The sequence below is a fragment of the Dendrobates tinctorius genome, unplaced genomic scaffold (assembly GCF_039654945.1).
Source record: "Dendrobates tinctorius isolate UK_male_01 unplaced genomic scaffold, ASM3965494v1 ptg000071l, whole genome shotgun sequence".
NCBI lineage: Eukaryota > Metazoa > Chordata > Amphibia > Anura > Dendrobatidae > Dendrobates > Dendrobates tinctorius.
The window spans coordinates 19,878,383-19,895,394 of record NW_027361739.1 but is presented as its reverse complement, the minus strand read 5'-3'; the positions used below and the strand labels follow the sequence as shown (position 1 = coordinate 19,895,394).

Here is a 17,012-nt window from a genome sequence, read left to right as displayed (position 1 = left end):
TCACAGAAGTTTACAACGCCCGGGCGTGAAAATAAAAAATTCGTATTTTTTCCACAAACATGATCTTTTAGTCACCATTTTTTTATTTTCCCAAGGGTACCAGGAGAAATTGGACCCCAAAAGTTGTTGTCCAATTTGTCCTGAGTATGCTGATACCCCATACATGGGAGAAAACTACTGTATGGGCACACGTCGGGGCTCGGAAGGGAAGTAGTGACGTTTTGGAATGCAGACTTTGATGGAATGGTCTGCGGGTGTCATGTTGCCTTTGGAGAGCCCCTAATGTACCTAAACAGTGGAAACCCCCCACAATTGACACCATTTTGTAAACTAGACCCCCCAAGAAACTTATCTAGATGTGTGGTGAGCACTTTGAACCCCCCAGTGCTTCACAGAAGTTTACAACGCCCGGGCGTGAAAATAAAAAATTCGTATTTTTTCCACAAACATGATCTTTTAGTCACCATTTTTTTTATTTTCCCAAGGGTACCAGGAGAATTTGGACCCCAAAAGTTGTTGTCCAATTTGTCCTGAGTATGCTGATACCCCATATGTGGGAGAAAACTACTGTATGGGCACACGTCGGGGCTCGGAAGGGAAGTAGTGACGTTTTGGAATGCAGACTTTGATGGAATGGTCTGCGGGTGTCATGTTGCCTTTGGAGAGCCCCTAATGTACCTAAACAGTGGAAACCCCCCACAAATGACACCATTTTGTAAACTAGACCGCCCAAGGAACTTATCTAGATGTGTGGTGAGCACTTTGAACCCCCAAGGGCTTCACAGAAGTTTATAATGCCAGGGCATGAAAATAAAAAAATCGTATTTTTTCCACAAACATGATCAATTAGTCCCCAATTTTTTTATTTTCCCAAGGGTAACAGGAGAAATTGAACCCCAAAAGTTGTTGTCCAATTTGTCCTGAGTACGCTGACACCCCATATGTGGGATAAAACTACTGTATGGACACACGTCAGGGCTCGGAAGGGAAGTAGTGACGTTTTGGAATGCAGACTTTGATGGAATGGTCTGCGGGTGTCATGTTGCCTTTGGAGAGCCCCTAATGTACCTAAACAGTGGAAACCCCCACAAGTGACCCCATTTTGGAAACGAGACCCCCTAAGGAACTTATCTAGATGTGTGGTGAGCGCTTTGAACCCCCAAGGGCTTCACAGAAGTTTATAATGCCCGGGCATGAAAAAAAAAAATCGTATTTTTTTCCACAAACATGATCAATTAGTCCCCAATGTTTTCATTTTCCCAAGGGTAACAGGAGAAATTGGACCCCCAAAAGTTGTTGTCCAATTTGTCCTGAGTACGCTGACACCCCATATGTGGGAGAAAACTACTGTATGGACACACGTCGGGGCTCGGAAGGGAAGCAGTGACGTTTTGGAATGCAGACTTTGATGGAATGGTCTGCGGGTGTCATGTGCGTTTGGAGAGCCCCTAATGTACCTAAACTATTGAAACTCCCCACAAGTGACCCCATTTTGGACACTAGACCCCCCACGGAACTTATCTAGATGTGTGGAGAGCACTTTGAACCCCCAAGTGCTTCACAGAAGTTTATAACACTCGGACGTGAAAATAAAAAAATCATTTTTTTCCACAAAAATGATATTTTTGCCCCCAATTTTTTATTTTCCTAAGGGTAACAGGAGAAATTGGACCCCAAAAATTGTTTTGCAATTTGTCCTGAGTAGGCTGATACCCTACATGTGGGGGTAAAACACTGTTTGGGCGCATAGCAGAGCTTGGAAGGGAAGGAGCACCATTTGACTTTTTCAACTCAGAATTGGCTGGAATTGAGATCAGACGCCATGTTGCATTTGGAGAGCCCCTGATGTGCCCAAACAGTGGAAACCCCCAATTCTAACTCCAACCCGAACCCCAACACGCCCCTAACCCTAGCCCTAACCCTAACCCTAGCCCTAACCCTTTTTGATCGCGCGTTATTACACTTTTTGTTTGGCGGTATGATAATAAATCATTATTTTTTGCTTCGTTTTTTATTTTTATTCTTTAAGGGGTTCGCTAAAGGGGTTAACTAATGGGACAGTTTTATAGGGCGGGTCGTTACGGACGCGGCGATACCTAATATGTGTACTTTTATTGTTTTTTTTTTTATTATTTCCAAAAAATGGATTTATTGGGGGAATATTTTATTTTTTTTTTCTAATATATTTGGCGATTTTTTTTTTTAATTATTTTTACACTTTTTTTTATTTTTTATTTTTAGTTTATGAAATAGTCACAGGTGGGACATCACTGTCCTGTGACAGATGCTGATCTGTCACATCACAGATCACTGTGACAGATCAGCAATCTGTCACAGGCATTGAAGAAGACTTCCTCATGCCTGCGCTTTGCAGGCACTGAGGAAGCCAGCTTCCTCAGGCCCCCGAAGGCCCCCGTCGCCATCTTGGATTCGGGGGCCTGGAGGAAAGGAGCCCCCCGCAGCAGCGCTGCACATTGCGCTGCTGTGGGGGGCTCAGGGAAGCACGGAGGGAGCCCCCTCCCTGCCGATGCTTCCCTTTAACCCCTGGTACACCGCGATCGTGTTTGATCGCGGTGTGCAAGGGGTTAACGTGTCGGGGGCGGTCCGTGACCGCCCCTGACACATTGTGCCGGGTGTCAGCTGTGATAATCAGCTGACACCCGGCCGCGATCAGCGGCGCTCACCACGTGGGCGCCGCTGATCGCGGTAGACGTACTATCCCGTCCACGGTCATACGGGCCCGGGTACCGTGGACGGGATAGTACGTCGGATGTCAGGAAGGGGTTAAACTTAAGGTTCCTGCGGTGAAATTGGGGTCTACGTTTATCGGCCCTTATGAGATCAGAGGTGGTTAACCCGTTAGTGTTTCAGTTTTGTTTTCCTTCGTCTTTTAAGATCCCCAATGTGTTTCATAGGTCTCTGTTGAAACCATTGAGGGCTGTTGAGGAAGGATCAGTGAATCCTTCGCCACCCGTTTTGGAAGATGGGCAGGAGGAGTGTGAGGTGGAGTGCATCGTGGATTCCCAAATGGTCCGTCGTTCCTTTCAATATCTTGTGCGTTGGAAGGGGTACGGTCCAGAGGACCGATCTTGGGTTCCTGCCCCATCAGTTCACACCAATTGTCTGGTGTGGTCTTTTCATGCTCGATTTCCTAGGAAACCTATGGGTCCGGTTGCCCCCCCGTTGAGAGGAGGGTACTGTCATGACTCAGGACGGGGTGGTTCTGGCTCCGTCCTGGTCAGCTCAGGGTTATGTCTGTCTGCCTCTCTTTGGCTCTGGAGCGGATATTTAATGTTTTTAGTTCCTGGGTCCAGTGTCGGTGATACTTTCATCTACTCTGTTTGAGGTCGCTGACCCAGATTACTCTCTGTATCGTTGTTCCTCTGCGTGTGTTAGTTTGCTGTGTATGACCCGGTTTGCCCCCTGACTATTGTCTGTCTTTCCGCTCGGTACTGATTTGTCCCTCCTGGTAATCTGACCCCTTGACTTGCCTCTGGTTACTCGTCTGTCTTGGCCCTACTTACCTCGTTCCCATCTGGCTTCTGACCCTCGACTTTGCTCTCTGACTGTGACTGCTTTCAAAGCCAGCCGGTTATACACTGCAGGAGCAATTACCTTCTGTCAGTGTATCACCAGCGGCCGGTTCGAGCAGTCACATCTACCGATGTAACGGTTCTACACGTGAGATCGCCATGGGACACTCTGGATTACGTGGAATAGAGCGTACAGGTGGTTTACTATTTATTTATTTTTTAATAGGAGACATGTGCATCGGAGATTTGGCGTTAAGGTGAGTACATGTTTTTTATCTTACATTTTTTATGAGACGAAGGCATTGGGGATTTTGTGTTAGGTGAGTATTAGTTTTTTTATTTATGTATTAAATTATGTTACATGTTGTGTTTTTTTTTTATTTTAAAGGGAATCTGTCACCCCTTTTTTGAGATATCATATAATGATATCATTCAATTGTGTGCCACATAAGGATTCTCTTAGTACTTTTGCTTCCCCCTGACCCCGCACCTTTCATGCATAAATACCTTTTTTATATCAGTTCAGATGTATGTAAACTGCCGCTGTCCTGTCCGCTGGGCAGGGCTTATTCAACTGCTCCCCCCTCCCTGTCTTGCTCTACACAAGAAGAAATGCGTAGAGCAAGACAGGGAGGGGGGGAGCAGGTGAATAAGCCCCGCCCAGCGCACCGGACAGCGGCAGTTTACATACATCTGAACCGATATAAAAAAAGGTATTTATGCATGAAAGGTGCGGGGTCAGGGGGAAGCAAAAGTACTAAGAGAATCCTTATGTGACACACGAATGATATCATTATATGATATCTCAGAAAAGGGGTGACAGATTCCCTTTAAGTGTGAGCATAGACGCTGGATGGCAAGAGACTTCTCCCATCAGCGGCTCTTGCTGTCACTATTATCAGTGATAGCAGACGTAGCCTGATGGGAGGAGTAGTCTCTCATCCATCCACGCCTGCTGACCTGCAGAAAGCATTTTAGGCTGTGTGCCCGCGATGCGATTTTTAAGCGTTTTTGCCGCGATTTTCGGCATGAAAACGCTGCGAAAACGTTTAAAAAACTCGTACAGAACGCACCCCATGCATTCCTATGGCATTCCGCACATGCTGTGGTAATGCTGCGCTTTTTTCCGTGGCGGAATCGCATCGCGGAAAAAAACGCAGCATGCTCATTCTTCTTGCGGAATCTCAAAGGATTGCTGCGATTCCGCACCCATCGGAATGCATGAGAACCGCTTACTTCCCACATGTGGCTATGCCCACCATGCGCAAAGTTAAGCGTCTCATGTGCGGATGGTACCCACGGTGTGGAGGAGAGGAGACTGCCCTCCCGACCCTGGGTACCATACCCCTGTAAAAAAAAGAATAAAAAATAAAAAATCGGGGTATATTTACCTTCCGGCGTCACGCGCAGCCTTCCCGGGCCTCAGCGTTCCCAGTAATGCCTTGCGGCAAGGACCTGTGATGATGTAGTCTTGCGTTACTCTAGCGGTCTCGTGAGATCACTATAGCAACGCGAGACCAACGTCATCACAGGTCTCGCAAGGCGTCGCTGAGGCTGCGCGGGACGTCGGAAGGTAAATATACCCCGATTTTTAAATTTTTTTTAACATTCTATCTTTTGCTATTGATGCCGCATAAGCAGCCTCAATAGTAAAAAGCTGGTCACACTTGTCCAACACTATGTTTGACGAGTGTGACCAACCTGTCAATCACTTTCCAAGCGATGCTTCAAATTGCTTGGAAAGGGCTTGAATTTCGCACGCGAAAAACATGAACATAATCGCGGTAAAAAAATGTGCGTTTTCTGGGAAGGAGTCCGGTTTTGAGTGTCCGGTTTAAAACGCTACGTGGGCACATAGCCTTACCGTGGGTCACAGTATCTGTGCGGGGTAACGCTTGTCAGAATGACCCCGCAGCGCTCTGATTGACTGTCTTACCAGCGGTAGTGTTACCGCCAATAAGAACCACAGCATCTGTGTTTAACAGATCGTCACACAGATGACAGCCTGGGAAACACTATAGGAAACCAGTAAAAACACAAACAAAATATTTTTATACTTGCGTTTTTGATGCGGATTTGACTGACTCCATTGAAGTCAATGGGTAAAAAACCCTAAAAATACTCAAGGAAAATTACTGATCATGTCCACAGCACTTCAGGATTCTCATTGAATTTGCTGGCATGGGTCATTCCATGGTAACTTAACGTTACAACACAGTTACTTACGTTGCAATAAGTTTACTTCTCATATGAAGTCATTAAAGGTATTGTATTGTAACGTAAGTTACCATCAGCTTTGTAACGTAAGTTACTACATTGTGTTGTAACGTAAGTTACAAAATACAGTGCTGTTACTTGGTATTTAATTTGTATTCTTGAAAAATCAAACTCTGTAGAAATCTATTGATAATAGTTTAATGTACAATATACATTCACTCTTTTTTTGTGCCTGCCTTCAAAGAACAGTCTGTAGCCATTATTAACTCAGTTTTTGGCTTGTGAATGTAAAGTAAGTTACCATGGAATGACCCGCATAAGGCCGGGGTCACACTGGCGAGGAATACGGCCGCGTGAGAGGCGCTAAAAGCACGCATTAGACACGGACCAATGATTCTCTATGGGGCCCCTCGCACCAGCCGTATATTTCTCATCCGTATTCTACGGTCCGTGCCAATTGCAGCATGCTGCGATTGTCAGCGTACTACGGCCGTAGTACGCCAATGCAAGTCTATGGGTGCGCAAAAAATACGGATTACACACGGACCACACATGTGACTTGCGAGAAATACGCACCAGGTGTCTTTTAGCAAAGCCGGCAATTCGGTGCGCTATACAGTAAACTCACACTGACAGTTTTAATAAAGAAACGAAAGAATAGATATAGACACATAGAATACATATATATATATATATATATATATATATATATATATATATATGCATTCTATGTGTCTATATCTATTCTTTGGTTTCTGTTTGAAACCCTGTCATAGGGCTCCATTATATGTCCATTTTGCAAGCCTGCGAGAAAATCTCGCCATACGGATTACATACGGATGCTTACATGCGCAAAATACGCGACCACACCTTGATTACGGATAACATACGGAGCACTGTTTAGGGGCCATTCATCCGTATTACGCATGTAAAATACTGACCGTATTTTGCGTCGGTTAGTGTGACCCTGGCCTAAGGATTCCATAGTGTCTTGCCCATTTCTGAGCAAAAAAAGCGCTGTGATTACACACCGTGTACACATAGCCTTGAATGACCCGTATAAGGATTCCATAGTGTTTTTTGCCCATTTCCACACAGAAAAAGCGCTGCGATTACACACCGTGTACACATAGCCTTAAACTTTTTTTTCTGATTTGTTTCTCACATGGTTTTGAATTACAAATACTGATGTAAAATACTGATCAAATACTGAACTTGTGATCTTGGCCTTTTTTGGCTGTAGGTGGCACTTGGAAGGTAAAATGCTTTCTGTGGACAATTCTGCTGGCCTCACTAGATACAGTAATTCTACCACCATCCCACCTTTGTTTCCTAATATCAGATGTTTTTTTTTTTGTTTTTTTTTTCTTGGAAATCAAGGTAAGATCCTTTGTTCCCAGTTCTTTGGTACAATACAAAAGAATTATATAGGGCCACTTGGATTAAGTGTACCACACATTTTTTATACCATACAGCTGTAGGGCTGTTGCATCTGGTCCACAAGGTCCACACCACCCATTAATTTGTTGTAATCCTATATACAGGCAGGCTTCAGGGCATTATAACTTGTCCTGTGTACAGAAATTTGGCTGATTTAATTGATGTTAAAATGAGGACATCCTTCTTGTAACTAAATTTGACAAGAAGCATGTCTCAATACAGAGCGCCTTAATTACGCCTGCCTTATTTTTGGGTGACGACTCTTTGGCAACGCTCTTTGATTCCGATGTATGCTTCCACAGGCCACTGGTTTCTTGGCAGAGAGGCATCTGAACAGGGGTACACTTGTATAATAATTATCTGTGTGCAAGTTGTACCCCTTATCTAAAAGGGATGTACCAGATCCCAGACAATTTTCCCAGCTATTTTCAGTGAGTGGGGGCATTCAGGAGGAACAATTTGGGCGTCTTTCCCCTCATACACCCTGAATTTGTGTGAAACTAGAGTCGCTTTCACACAATTTATAGATTTTCAGTTTGAATTGGGACCCTTTGTTTTGCAAGTACTGCTTGAAATGCAACATGCCCTTGAAAAGACTTGTCCACACAACATATATTGGAAAATGTATCATTAAAATAATTTGCTGGGGTCATTGGGAGGGGACAATTTGAGTTTTCTGCGAAGTGTATGAATTGCAGAATGCTCTCAAATCGTTGCTGTGCCATTACTTTTTTATACACAGAGGTGTCGTACAGTACGTCAGATGACCAATAAAATCCAATGCTGATTTTTTTTCATCAGACGCATGTTTAGTGGTAGGCCAAAAATGTTTATAATAGCAACAGGTCTCCAGTTACTACTTTTAGGGCTCATACTCACTTGCGAGAGACTTGCACGATTCTTGTACGAGTCTCTCGCATGAAAACCTGGCACTGCCGCCAGCACTCAGACCAGAGCGTGTGGCTACATGTATTTCTGTGCAGCCGCAGGCTCCGGTCCCAGTGCTGGTGGCTGTGTCAGGTTTTCATGCGAAAGAATCGTCCAAGTTTCTCGCAAGTGAGTATGAGCCCTTAGAGTAGAAGTGTGTGTAGTGGCCAGTAATGAATTGAGCAGCAAATGAATTGGTCTGCTCAACCATTAAATTACTGTAAGTTGTTCTTCAGGGAGAAACATTTAAAAAAAAAAAAAAAAATCAACCTCCATAAGCCGTGTAGTGACAAAAGTAAATTCTGGCATGATTCCGTGGGCATCCAATCACTTACAGTCCCACTAATGCTAGACTGAGCATGTTCTCACCTGCTGCGCTGTTGCTGAGACTTGTCGTTGCTAGAAGTCTGTCTCACTTGCTCTGTCTGTATCTAAAAAGACCATGGCGGAAACCTCATCTGCCGTGTGCAGACGTGCAGCCTTCGCAAGTACAGTTTTCCTTGTAGACCATTTTGGTAACTGAGACCTATTATTCTTAGCATTTCTATGGTGTTATTGTCCTTCTGTAAAGCTGGAAATAACACAATTTATTACCATGCCGACACAGACCACACTCTGACACAGACTGCAGGGGGAGCTCAGTATCACACAGTATAGGATTAAATACACTGCGCAGCAGACAGTAACACAGGATAGGATTAGATACACAGCTTAGCAGACAGTATCACAAGGATAGGATTAGAAACACAGCTCAGCAGATGGTATCACACAGGATAGGATTAGATACACAGCTCAGCAATGGGATGTGCCAAAGGTGAGGACATTTTCATTCCGAGAATTCCACTCATTCCATCTGATTTGCCTTTTGATTTTAAACGCCTCCAGTTTCCAGTTCAACTGGCATTTGCAATGTCCATTAACAATGCTCAGGGACAGTCCTTGAAAGTAGTAGGGATTGATTTGCAACCTCCATGCTTTTCTCATGGTCAACTTTACATGGCCTGTTCAAGAGTTGGAACTGCCAAAAATCTGTTCATCTTTGCACTGAAAGGATAAACCAAAAATGTTGTTTATCAAAAGGCTCTTAAATGAGTTGAAAATAAAATACTATCAATACTTAGGTAATCGTTAAGTTATTTTTTGTTGCAAATCTGTAGTGTTGAATATATGATGTGAAATGTTTTTATGTGCTATATAATCATTATAATTTGTTATAACTAACCAGTTAGTTACTATGCCCGGGTAACGCCGGGTTCTTCAGCTAGTGTGTTTATATGTATGTAAGATTATATATATATATATAACCATTGATTCCATCCTGCTGTACATGAGAAGTGGTTAAATACAAATTACAGATATCACTTACAGTAAACAAACTAACAATCACAGACTGATATAGAGGGGAGAGAGGACCCTGCCCTTTCAGGCTTACATTCTACAGGATGGTGGGGAAGGAGACAGTAGGTTGGGGGGTTGCAGAAGCTCCAGTGATGGTGAGGCGGTAGCTCCAGTAGTGGTGGGGAGGCAGCGGGGATCATTGCAGGCTGTAAGCTTTCCAGAAGAGATGGGTTTTCAGGTTCCGTCTGAAGGATCCAAATATGGTTGATAGTCGGACGTGTTGGGGCAAAGAATTCCAAAGGATGGGGGATATTCGGAAAAGTCTTGGAGGCGGTTGGGTGAGGAGCGAATAAGTGTGGAGGAGAGAAGGTGGTCTTGAGAGGACCGGAGATTACGTGAGGGAAGATATTGGGAGATTAGTTCAGAGACATATGGAGGAGACTGGTTATAAATGGCCTTTTATGTCAATATTAGTAATTTGAATTGGATACGCTGAGGGAATGGGAGCCAGTGAAGAGATATGTAGAGGGGAGAAGCAGAGGAGTAGCGAGGAGAGAGATGAATTAGTCTGGCAGCAGTTAAGGATGGACTGGAGAGGTGTGAGGGTGTTAGCAGGGAGGCCACAGGAAAGGATGTTGCAATAGTTGAGGTGGGAGATGAGGGCATGCACAAGCATTTTAGTAGATTGATGATTGAGGAAGGGACTGATTCTGGAAATATTTTTGAGCTGGAGACGACAGGAGGTGGAGAGAGTTTGGATGTGCTGTTTGAAGGACAGGGCAGAGTCTAGGGTTTCTCCGAGGCAGCGGACCTCTGGTATGGGGGAAAGCATGATTTCGTCAATTGTTATAGATAGGTCGGGTAAGGAAGATCTGTGAGATGGGGGGGGGGGGGGGGAGATGATGAGTTCAGAGTTGTCCACATTGAGTTTGAGGAAGCGGGAGGAGAAGGAGGAGGATATGGCTGATAGACACTCCGGGATTCTGAACAGCAGAGAGGTGACGTCTGGGCCAGAGAGGTAGATCTGAGTATCATCGGCATAAAGGTGGTACTGGAATCCATGGGACTTTGATTTGCCCCAGGCCAAGTGTATAGATTGAGAAGAGTAGGGGTCCGAGAACAGAGCCTTGGGGGACTCCACCAGAGAGGGGGTGGGATGAGGAGGTAGTGTGGGAGTGGGAAACGCTGAATGTGCGGTTGGAAAGGTATGAGGAGATCCAGGTCTTTGATGCCAAAGGAGGCAGTGGTCAACTGTGTCGAAAGCAGAGGACATGTCTAGTACGAGGAGTATAAAGTATTGTCCTTTAGCTTTGGCTGTAAGTAGGTCGTTGATAATTTTGGTCAGGGCTGTCTCAGTGGAATGATGGGGACGGAATCCAGATTGTAGATTGTGAAAGATCAAGTTAGATGAGAGGTGGGAGGAAAGTTCAGCGTGGACATTGTGCTCCAGGAGTTTAGAAGTGAATGGGAGCAGCGAAATTGGGTGATAGCTGGACGTGGCTGTTGGGTCGAGGGTTAGCTTTTTAAGGATAGGTGTGAGTGTGGCATTTTTGAAAGCAGAAGGGAAGGTTCCAGAACCAGAAGTTAGTGATAGGTGGGTTAGGGATGGGATAAGAGTGGTGGTGATGTTGGGGAGGAGGTGGGAAGGGAGAGGGTCAAGTGCACAAGTGGTGAGGTGTGATTTGGAGAGAAGATGAGCAAGCTCCCCTTCAATGATCTTAGATGGGGAGGTTATGGGGTTTGATCATTGGTCTGGTGTGCAAAGGGGTTGTGGTGGTTGAGTAATAAAGAGTTGCCGTGTTTGGTCTATCTTGTTTTTGAAGTGTGCAGCGAAGTCGGAGGGGGCAGTGGTGGGCGGAGGAGCGAGTTAAAAGTATTGAACAACTGTTTGGGGTTGCAGGATAAGGAAGATACAAGGGATGGAAAGTAGGCCTGTTTAGCAGAGGTGAGGGCAGATTTGAATGCAAGTGTTGCTTGTTTGAGTGCAGTGAAGTCGTCTTGCGAATGTGTTTTCTTCCAGCGCCGCTCTGCAATTTTGGATGCTTGCCGAAGCTTTTTAGTGATGTTTTTGTGCCAGGGTTGTCTATTGATTTGTCTCGCTCTGTTATGCATGACAGGGGTGACCCAGTCGATGGCATTGTAGAAACTAATGGCAGTGTCGGTGTCGTGGAGTGAAGATATGGAGGATAGTGGTAGAATAGTCAGAGAGTGTGCGAGTGTCTAGATGTGCGAGGTTTCTGCGGGGGGTGCGCGTGTTGGTGGACATGGGTGACAGGTGAGGAGGACAGTGATTTGAAATTAGGTAGATGGTGGTCGGATAGAGGGAGAGGGAAGGTGGTGAAGTTAGATAGAGAGCAGAGACTGGTGAAAACCAGGTCTAATGTATGTTCATCTGTGTGGGTGGCTGAGGACCACTGAGCAAGTCCAAAAGATAAGGTACAGGAGTTTGGAATCAGTTGACTGAAGGATGTCAGTGGGGATGTTGAAGTCACCCATGATAGTGGGGATGTCAGTTGAAAGAAAGTGAAGAAGCCAGGTAGTGAATTGTTCAGTAAAGGCAGTGGTCGGGCCCCCGGAGGTCGGTATATGACAGCCACTTGGAGGTTGGAGGGAGAGTAGATGCGGACAGAGTGGATTTCAAAAGAGCGGAGGATTAGGGAGGAAAGAGGTGGGATTGGGTTGAAGGTGCAGTTGGAAGAAAGGAGAAGCCCCATTCCTCCACCATGTCTGTTGCCAGGGTGAGGCGTGTTGAAGTGGAGGCCGCCGTAACATAGCGCAGCAGGGGAGGTGGTGTCGGAGGGTGTCAGCCATGTTTCGGTGAGGCCAAGGAAGGAAAAATTACAAGAGGTAAAGAGGTCGTGAATCACATGGAGTTTATTGCAGACGGAGCGGGCATTCCAGAGTGATGCAGAGAGTGGGAGCAGGGTGGTGGGTGTCAAGGGCACAGATTTGAGGTGGGAAAAATTTCTGGTGTTTGTATTGGGTTGGGAACGATAGAAGGGGGTGGTAATGGGAGATATGGGCTGTGGGGGTCCAGGGTTGGGAGATATGTTGCCAGCAGTGAGGTCAAGCAGAGAGGGAGAGCATGTGTGGAGAAGGAGGGTGGGTGGCTTGTTTTGTATTTTTTTTTATTAGGAGAGCTTTGAGGTTGAGGAGCAGGTCAGCAGAGGTGGGAAGGAGAGATTATTATTTGGGTAGTGGGTGCAGGGGTTGGCGGATAGCGAAGGAGAGTAGGAGCAATGGAGCCAAAAATGTTAGAGTGTATGTCAGCATGGTGAGAGTAAGTTTGAAGGATAAAGAAATTTAGTACATGTAAACACAGTGGTTAGTCATACCTTCTGGTCATTTCTGGCTCATTTCTGGCATATTCCTGATGTTAGTCTTAAAAATACATCCTTAAAAGAGACAGACCCAGGTCCAGACAGACCCGTGCCTCTCAATTTATTATTATTATTATTATTATTATTATTATAAAAAAAAAATTATATGTTTACACACACTGTATATACTCATGTATAAGCCAAGTTTTTCAGCACATTTCTTTAGTGCAGAAAACACCCCCCTTGGCTTATACATGAGTCATTTGTCCCAGAAAGACGGAGGGGGAGCGGTGGAGCAGTAGGTCACAGAGGCAAGAGTCGGCGACTGTGGCTAAAGCCTGTGCCGCTGCTAAAGAGAAATTAATATTAATTTCTCTGCAATAGCGCACAGTTACAGCCGCTGGCTTCCACACACATCCTAGTTACCTTCCTGCGCGCCCTCGCTGCATCTCGTTCGTTCCGGCGCCAGCAGTTCTTACTGCCGAGCGATCACGTAGTTCCCACTCATTAAGGTAATGAATATCCACGCCTCTTCACTCTCCACTCCAATATTCATATACCTTAATGAGCGGGGCAACGTGATCGCTCGGCAGGAAGAGGCTCTATTGCCGGAACGTGATGCTGCGAGGGCGCGCGGGCAAGGTGTAAGTAGCATTTGTTTTTTAATAGAGACCATACAAGGGTAGGGGATAAGGAGCCATGCATAAAGGTATGGGGGGGGGGGTTATGCATTCAAGGACGGGGTGGGGGGGAGCCATGCATACAAGTACAGGGACGGGGAAGCTATGGATAAGGGGACAAGTGCATACCCGGCTTATATTCGCGTCAATAAGTTTACCCAGTTTTTCTTGGCAAAATTAGGTGCTTCGGCTTATACTCAGGTTGACATACACTTGAGTATATACAGTATATATGTATGTGTGTGTATGTATGTGTGTATATATCAATTTTTTTTTACTTATGTTTTTTATTTTTTTTTCTAGTCCGTACCCTAACACTAGCCTTAGCTGACTATTTCTAAACTAATTGCCCCCCTAACTAACGCCCTACACCAGGGTTCCCCAACTCCAGTCCTCAAGGCCCACCAACAGATCATGTTTTCAGGATTTCCTTTGCATTGCACAGGTGAAGCAATTATCACCTGAGCAATACAAAGGAAATCCTGAAAACATGATCTGTTGGTGGGCCTTGAGGACTGGAGTTGGGGAACCCTGCCCTACACAATCACCGATAGTTTGGGGAGCCATGTCATCTGCTGGTGTAGGTCCACTGTGTTTTATCAAGACCAAAGTGAGCGCACCCGTCTATCAGGAAATTTCAGAGCACTTATAAAACTTCCCTCTATCGACAAGCTTTTTGGAGATGGAAATTTAATTTTCCAGCAGGATTTGGAAACTGTCCACACTGCCAAAAGTACCAATACCTGGTTTAAAACAACAGTATCACAGTGCTTGATTGGCCAACAAACTCCTCTGACCTTAACCCCATAGAGAATCTATGGGGTATTGTCAAGAGGAAAATGAGACGCCAGACCCAACAATGCAGACGAGCTGAAGGCTGCTATCAAAGCAACCTGGGCTTCCATAACCCCTCAGCAATGCCACAGGCTGATAGCCTCCATGCCACACCGCATTGATGCAGTAATTGCATTTACTGAGCTTACATTTCAGTAGGGCAACATTTCGGATTTTAAAGGGAACCTGTCAGCAGTTTTGGCCAATATAAGATATAGCCACTACCTTTCAGGGCTTATCTACAACATTCTATAATGGATTGTTTTACACTATTTAGTGTTTTAGCCTCTGTAAGTAACATGCTACCTGGTACTGTTATCAGCATTCTATAATGCTGTAGATAAGCCCCCGATCCGACCTGCAAGATAAGAGGGGGTCCGGTCCGACGGGTGTTGTAGGTCCTGGTCCGTCGCCTCGCATCTTCTTGCGATGCCACCCTCCTGTTGCTTCATGGCTCCCCGGCATCGTGCTCCTGCATAGCTGTACTTCTCTGCTCTGTTGAGGGAAGAGCAAATTCCTGCAGTGCTCAGGCACTGAGTCTCTCTGACCATTTCTGGGCAGTTTCTACAAGACAGAGAAGTATGCCTGTGCAGGAGTGCGATGACGGGGAGGCATTAAGCAAGCAGGAGGGTGGCGTCGCAAAAAGATGCGAAGCGCCAGCCCGGACCTGCGACACCCATCGGTCTGGACTGGACTTTTTTTTTTTTTTTTAAAAATCCTGGAAATTCCTATTTTGCTTTCCCCCTTGCATAACATTGGAAAACGCTATTAACATAAACACATTTCTATTTATTTACAATATTTCTTAATTATTGTTTTTTACAGATCGTATCACAATGTCTGTTAAAGAAGACCTGAAGGTATAGTAGAACAAGAGATCAATAAAAGCTGGGAATAGTCAGCAACTGTAAGTGGTAATAGGATATTCTTTGTTCTTTAGTTAGAAGCAAACATTGACCATGCTTTAAGAAGACATGAGTTTCGTTTCCTTGAAGAACTGCTACAAAAAGAACCCAGTCTTCAAAAATGCAGCAAGGAGTTGCTTCTGAAACTTGACCAGCTGGTTTCCAGGGTATCTGCACTGTACTTTTATGGATTTTGGATTACATTTTTCTAAGCTATTATGGTGTATTATGATTTATTAAAGAGGTTGCGTGGGTCATCAATATGAGATTGGTAGGAAATGACACCCATCGCCACCACCAATCATCTTAAATTCACTCTGGCAGTGACCATATATATGCTACATACGGTGAATGAAAGATTAACTGCAGTACTCGGCAGGGACCACAATGTACTGAGCTGCTTTATTCTGTCCTGTACATCGCTCATGTCCTCCTGCAAATTTTACCTGATTGGTGTGGCTGGCAGGTGTCAGATTCCTACCGGTTTCATGTTGTGCCACGGACAACCCTCTCGATTGGTTTAACTGAAAACTTTTGTTTAAGCAGGTTGTCTCATGAAGAAAACCCCTTATCCATATGCTGTACTAAAGCATATGAACATCTTAGGCTGGATTCAGAGAGAAAGTGACTTCCATCTATCTTGCAGGATAAGCTATGTATCTGATTAAACACTATCTAGTGCCATGGATTCTGAGGCGGTTTGATCAGCTGATCGCTTTGGGAGCTGCAGTTTGAAAGACTTGATTAAATAAGTCAAAGATCAAATTGAGAAGTACATGGCTACTGTGTTTCCAAAACTGCACCACAACTATCCAAAGGTCGTGTGTCGTATTGCTGCATTGTTTATCTAATCATGTTCACCCCTTTAAATCCTTTTGACATGCACCGTACTAGTACTGCCCATGTCATGGCCCATGCCCTTTGATGTGAGCTCCGGCGCTGAGCCCACATCTTTTCCGGCACATGTCAGCTTTTTTTTCTACAGCTGACGTGCCCGGAACGGCCGCGGGTGGAATAGCGATCTACCCGCGGCTATTAACCCATTAAATGCCGCTGTCAAACTCTGACAGCAGCATTTAACGTGCTTCCGGCAATTGCGCTGGAAATCTGCCCATCGGTGACCCCCGTCACTTGATCGCGGGTCACCGATGGGTTAGCATGACAACCAGAGGTCTCCTGGAAACCTCTATGGTTGTCAATGTCGGATTGCTATGAGCACCGCCCGGTCGTCAGTGCTCATAGCAAGTGAGGTATTCTGCTTCATACAGGTGATCTGATCATCTCCTGTATGTAGCAAAGCCGATCAGGTTATGGCAGCTTCTAGTCTCCCATGGAGACTATTGACGCGTGCCATAAGTTAAAAGGAAATGTTTTTTAAAATATTAAAATAATAAAAAAAATAAAAGTTTAAATTGTCCCCCTCTCGCCCCATTAAAAATAAAACAATAAAAATTCAAGCATACACATATATGGTATCGCCGAGTTCACAGTCTATCACTATAAAAAAAAAAATTAACTCGATCGCTTAACGGCCTAACGAGAAAAAAAACAGAAAAACGCCATGATTAAGTTTTTTTGGTCGCCGCAACATTGAATTAAAATGCAATAACGGCAATTGAAAGATCGTATCTACACTAAAATGGTGTAATTAAAAACGTCAGCTCGGCATGCAAAAAATAAGCCCTCACCTAACCTGAGATCATCAAAAATGGAGACACTACTGGTCTCGGAAAATGACACAATTTTTTTTTTTTTTTAAACTTTGGATTTTTTTTTCACTACTTAAATAATAAAGAACCTAGACATGTTCGATGTCTT

The 17,012-nt window shown here is 44.8% G+C and overlaps 1 protein-coding gene across 2 annotated transcripts in view; it reads left to right on the top strand.

Moving 5' to 3' along the window:
- LOC141096085 (synaptonemal complex protein 2-like) overlaps positions 1 to 17,012 on the top strand; it is a 151,282-nt gene that overhangs the window by 85,075 nt on the left and 49,195 nt on the right. For both annotated transcript variants that reach the window (XM_073582491.1, XM_073582492.1), the window contains 2 exons: positions 15,115 to 15,149; positions 15,230 to 15,361. In XM_073582491.1, coding sequence (XP_073438592.1) covers positions 15,115 to 15,149; positions 15,230 to 15,361 — 167 coding nt within the window. The remainder of the gene's footprint in view (positions 1 to 15,114; positions 15,150 to 15,229; positions 15,362 to 17,012) is intronic.